The sequence below is a fragment of the Austrofundulus limnaeus genome, unplaced genomic scaffold (assembly GCF_001266775.1).
Source record: "Austrofundulus limnaeus strain Quisiro unplaced genomic scaffold, Austrofundulus_limnaeus-1.0 Scaffold359, whole genome shotgun sequence".
Lineage (NCBI taxonomy): Eukaryota > Metazoa > Chordata > Actinopteri > Cyprinodontiformes > Rivulidae > Austrofundulus > Austrofundulus limnaeus.
Window position 1 is genome coordinate 391,832 of NW_013952761.1, and position 6,131 is coordinate 397,962.

General features: G+C 41.5%; 1 protein-coding gene across 5 annotated transcripts in view; it reads left to right on the top strand.

The window, feature by feature from the left end:
• dachd (dachshund d) overlaps positions 1–6,131 on the top strand; it is a 127,842-nt gene that overhangs the window by 106,689 nt on the left and 15,022 nt on the right. For all 5 annotated transcript variants that reach the window (XM_014023207.1, XM_014023205.1, XM_014023206.1 and 2 more), the window contains exon 7: positions 2,007–2,152. In XM_014023207.1, the coding sequence (XP_013878661.1) occupies positions 2,007–2,152 (146 nt within the window). The remainder of the gene's footprint in view (positions 1–2,006; positions 2,153–6,131) is intronic.

A 6,131-nucleotide genomic window follows, 5' to 3' on the forward strand; every position in this document is an offset into this window, starting at 1 on the left:
GTGTAGTACAAATAAAAGCAGATCCAGATTGAGTTCCATTGAGTTTTTCATTCAGTTTCATTAAGCCCTGTTTGATTATATTGATCAAATTAGCCACCGATTGGCGGCGCGTTGCTTTTCTTTTTCTAAAACGCCGCTCTTTATGCATCGCTCCTGGTGGAAATGTTATCTGACAAGAGGTGCCGTAACGGTAGTCGGAGTCTGTCGAACAAAACACGCTGTTTGGTTCGTTTTTTTTTTTTTTTCATTCCCAGAGCATGACAGGTTGTTTCCACCGCAACAAAGCCATCAAATATTCTCTGTGATCCAACATTGTGTTGCAGGGAAGGCCTGCTGAGTGGGAAGCCGGAGTTTGTTAAAGCAATGATTTATGATTAATGCCAACACTAAATAAGGGACAAAGTGCCTACAGTACAAATCAATTACAAAGCTACAACGGCAGACCTTTCCCCGAGGTCCTACTAACGTCCCGAGTTGTTATGGTGATTTTATTGGAGGTGGGTGATGCATGCATATAACGCACGCAATACATCTATATCAGCCTGAGCTGGAGCCAGCTGTAATGCTTTTGATCTTTGATTAGTTATTTTATTGAGATAAAATGGGACTTTCATGTTGTGCCACGGTGTAAGGGAGAGTGCATTTCTACATCTCCACCCTGACGCCCCCTCAAAAAAAAAAAGGCAAGCAAACAAACAATAAAAAAACAAGCAAATCAGACAGGACTGCACAGAACAAAATAAATTACCACAAGAGCGGCTTCCTAAAAGTAGGCAATTCATTATTTTTATGAAGTCAAATTATAAACAAATTTTAATCCATTAGGCAACCATCCATTCTAATTAATCAACAGAAGTGAACTACGTCGGAAAAAGGAGAAAGGTTGTTTACTCTCTCCACGGACCAGCGGTGCATATTTCACCGTCTCTTCCCTCCATTCGGAGAGGAARAAAAAAAAGCGTTCTCCAAATTACAAATCTAAACTGTGAATCCTAGCACTCGACTTTTGGCGCCAGGATGTTTCCAGGGCATTTGCAGATGCTTGAAATAATCTCCAATGTTTTTGCTCAATCTGCTCTGAGGATGGGTGAAATAAATACTTTAAACTAATTAATGTAAGACCAGCTGTTCCCAGCACTTGGCTGGCGTTGGTGAATATTGATGGGAGGGAAGAGGCAGCAGGGCTGTTCAGCTCCGTTTGCTGTTTGTACAAGACTCAGCCCGCCACATAAACACATATGAATACTGGATGAGAGCAGAGAGGTGCTGCACGCCCAGGCGTACATTGAAAACCCAGTCTTTTTGGGCGGAGACCTTTTCTTAGATWGTGTGTGTGTTAAATCAAGCATACCGCTGAGATGCTCACAAATTCTTGGCTTAAGCTCATCGGACAAAAACATGTGTCAGAGCTGATAGGTGCAGCAAATGGTGGTGCGTGACATATTGTTTGAGTTTAAGCGGGCCGCACGCCTGCCCGTCCACCTTCCTGCTTCTCCGCCCCTCCCTCCTCTGCTGCTCGTCCCTCCTCTGAGAGCCAGCGGAGAGGCTGGACAGCAGATGGCCGGGCCCTACCCTTCTGCCGGTGATGAATGGAGGATGATGTCATCTCAGGTTTGACAGGCACCCGGGCATGCACGCACAAAGGAAGCAGCGAGCCCCTGGGGTTCAAGTTGCTTCGTTATTTCGGAATCCACGCGATATCTCTTAAAACGAGGGTAGCTGGATTTATTTTGTAGTTTATATTACTTAACCCCTTTTTGTCAGGCTTCAAGAAGAAACAATATGAGAAAATCTCCAAGGGACCTATCAGTCCACTTTTTTTTCTGAGTGGTGGGCAGAACTGGGATTGCCCTCTGGAGATCAATACAAACCCAGCCGTTGCTACTGTCAACCTCAGTTTGTGTCAGCATGGCCAAAAGGCTACTCTCATCTTCTGTTAGTTCTTATATACAAACAAACAGAAGGTTTTTTTCTGGATCTTTCATTGTCTCTCTTTTTCTTTGCAGAGGACAACCCGATGTGCACCCCGACAGCAAGAGACAGCTACGAGAGGTTGTCGTTGGCCGGACAGGCTCTCCCTCCTGGTTTCCCGTCGCCATTCCTCTTCCCAGATGGTCTGTCATCAATAGAGACTCTCCTCACTAACATACAGGTATTTCCCACTGGACCCTCRTGAGACTGATGTCATAGTTAATACGGCTTTGAAATGCACCTTTAACCTCGTGCAGATAGACTTTCCATCTTGTCCGTTTTAAAGACGTCTGACGACTGAAATAAAGTGAGATTGCACCAAGTAACACAACAATTTGATTTGCCTAAACATAACCTTGATTTTCATCGAACACGTGGCAGGTTTAGGAAGATGGGGGTGTGGCTTTAAAATCCAAAAGATGATGGTGAGAATGGAGGTAGAATCATTTTAAAAATAAGCATAAATCAGTTCTGCCGTTGCCGCATATTAGGTGTGGCCAACTGGTGGCCCGCATGCCACATCTGGCCTGCAGGTGACCTCAGTATGGCCATCCAAAAAAAAATAATAATAAATGATTTATTTAATTACTATTTTACTTTAAAAAAATCACTGAAAGCAAATCCAATGGCTGCTTTGAGTGTATTTTTAAGTAATAAATACAAAAATTAACCTCTGTTCACAGAATGCACACCTATATTTTTGCTTAGAGACGATGTCCGCCTTGAAGGATTTTAATATAAGTCACCAACACATTACGTTGCACAAAGCTAAATATGATAAATTTACTAAAGTTGCAAGTACATAAACAACAGCAACTTTTTTACCAGAACCACAACCACGCAGGAGTCTGCACTCAAGGCGTATTATGCCCTTACACTTAACCTCACTAMTGTACACTCACCGGCCACTTTATTAGGTACACCTGTCCAACTGCTCGTTAACACTTAATTTCTAATCAGCCAATCACATGGYGGCAACTCAGTGCATTTAGGCATGTAGACATGGTCAAGACAATCTCCTGCAGTTCAAACCGAGCATCAGTATGGGGAAGAAAGGTGATTTGAGTGCCTTTGAACATGGCATGGTTGTTGGTGCCAGAAGGGCTGGTCTGAGTATTTCAGAAACTGCTGATCTACTGGGATTTTCACGCACAACCATCTCTAGGGTTTACAGAGAATGGTCCGAAAAAGAMAAAACATCCAGTGAGCGGCAGTCCTGTGGGCGGAAATGCCTTGTTGATGCCAGAGGTCAGAGGAGAATGGGCAGACTGGTTCGAGCTGATAGAAAGGCAACAGTGACTCAAATAACCACCCGTTACGACCAAGGTAGGCAGAAGAGCATCTCTGAACGCACAGTACGTCGAACTTTGAGGCAGATGGGCTTCAGCAGCAGAAGACCACACYGGGTGCCACTCCTTTCAGCTAAGAACATGAAACTGAGGCTACAATTTGCACAAGCTCATCGAAATTGGACAAGAGAAGATTGGAAAAACGTTGCCTGGTCTGATGAGTCTCGATTTCTGCTGCGACATTCGGATGGTAGGGTCAGAATTTGGCGTCAACAACATGAAAGCATGGATCCATCCTGCCTTGTATCAACGGTTCAGGCTGGTAGTGGTGGTGTCATGGTGTGGGGAATCTTTTCTTGGCACTCTTTGGGCCCCTTGGTACCAATTGAGCATCGTTGCAACGCCACAGCCTACCTGAGTATTGTTGCTGACCATGTCCATCCCTTTATGACCACAATGTACCCAACATCTGATGGCTACTTTCAGCAGGATAATGCGCCATGTCATAAAGCTGGAATCATCTCAGACTGGTTTCTTGAACATGACAATGAGTTCACTGTACTCAAATGGCCTCCACAGTCACCAGATCTCAATCCAATAGAGCATCTTTGGGATGTGGTGGAACGGGAGATTCGCATCATGGATGTGCAGCCGACAAATCTGTGGCAACTGTGTGATGCCATCATGTCAATATGGACCAAAATCTCTGAGGAATGCTTCCAGCATCTTGTTGAATCTATGCCACGAAGAATTGAGGCAGTTCTGAAGGCAAAAGGGGGTCCAACCCGTTACTAGCGTGGTGTACCTAATAAAGTGGCCGGTGAGTGTAAGTAAGTGTTTATTTTTTTGTTTGCTTCAAATGTTTTGTTTTCTTATTTATTAAACTAAAGTACTAACACATTCTTGCTCCCGACTCGTCAACAAATTGACGCTTTTCCAAAGTCCCCTGTGCGTCTCATTTTGACGCGTCGGGTGACCCCCTTGCGTCAGTCCTTGCCGCCCGTGGCTTTTCCAGGTTGCGCTACCAGGGGTCTTTGGGTCGGGGGTCTGAGGTTAACATGAGGGATCAGGATAAATGTTTAAGTTTAGGTACTGGGGTCAGGGATAGGATGTCTACAGCAAATATTTGATAATTTTAGCCTTTGGAGCACGTAGTTGACGTGAATTTCCTGCATTTTCTAAAAATGGTTAATATTAGGTATCAGGGTTAATGGTTAATTTTAGGTACTAGGGTCAGGGACAGGATGTCTAAAGTGAATAAAGGTAATATTAGGCTTTGGGATGGTAGTTTTTGTGCATTTTCTACACTTTCAGAAATTATGACAACAGATTCTGCCCCATCTCATAAAATGACGCAAGGGGAGTACCTGACGTGTCAAAACCCGACGCAGAGGGAATTTGGAAAAGCGTCAATATGTTGAYGAGTCGGGAGTGACAATGTGTTGAAAGTACAGCTGTTATACGTGTTTGAGCATAAAATACAACGTTAAATTACTGCACTGTATGYACACTTTAATTTACACAAATATTTTTAAAATGGCAGTTTTATTACATTTGAGTAAGTGTGCAGCAATATGTGACCCCCTGCTAGTGTCAACAAAAAATTGTGGCCCTTTCCATCATTTAAGTTGCCCGGCCCTGCCTTATATTGTTAATATGAATGAGTTTTATGTGAAAATAAAAGTAGGATGTAATTGAGTGCATTCTGTCAAGGAATGCTGTTCTCATACACTAAATTCTAATTCAAGTTATATTTATCTTATCTGTAATATGTGTAAAAATAAAACTAGATGAAGCATAAGTAGTCTAAATTTACAAAAAGGAAACATGTATTTATTAAAAATGTATGTATGCTGTTCAGTCAGTCTCAATCTATTTTAAACTTGTACAGAATGTTTTGTTATCTTGTACACTTTAATGTTTTAAATTGTGCAACAAAAGACAGGATCAAATTGTTACGTATGTATCATCTGGTTATATAAAAGTTTTTTTTTTTGTTTGTTTGTTTGTTTGTTTTTTTCAACTGATTACACCTACCTCTGTCCAACAATCTGGATCAATTAATTTATTTAGCTTTAAAACTGGGTGTCATTTTGGAAAAAAATATGTATATTAGATTTTTTGTCACCCAACACTTAAAGAGAAAAGGTGCACAATAATATTTATGTGTTTTTGTGTTTGTCCATTTGCAAAATATTTTGTGAACCACGGGTTTTAATGAAGCACTCAAAATGTAACCATTAGAGGTGTGTTTACACCTGAATAACTTCTGGAGTCAATCCCATTCAAATTGTTCTCCACATCTGATAGTCAACATAAAAATCAAAATCAAAAACAAGCTAAAGCTTTGTCAATTTTACACACTGAGCTAAAATTTGTTGTGGTTGTAGCTAACACATGCGCCACACATGATGCAACATCTTTGTTTAACACTTTATCATTAACCTACAGCTCTGTTAGCAAAATATTTCCTGAACCACAAGACTGGTTTTGACAAAACTAACAGAAAGTACCGTATTTATTTGAGTAAAATATGTAAAATTTAATCCATAAAATCATGCATAAAGTTGGTGGGTAGTACTATACTCGGAAAAAATAAATATTTTTGCTGATGTATTTTAACTGAAATATCGGCCTCATTCACAAAATCCCTTAGTCCGGAAATTAAACCCCATCGTAAAAAGCGGTTGAAGTGAGCTTACCTCTAAAACTCCTTCATGCCTCTGAGCGAGATAGTAACAGATCCAAGCAGGCAACATGATGTGAAAAACAAAGAAAAAAGGCAGTCTTGCATAACGAACTAATAATATTAATGTGCGACCGGGCTCTCCTGGGACAACAACAAACGCATGGTCGGCTGTAATGGCTGCC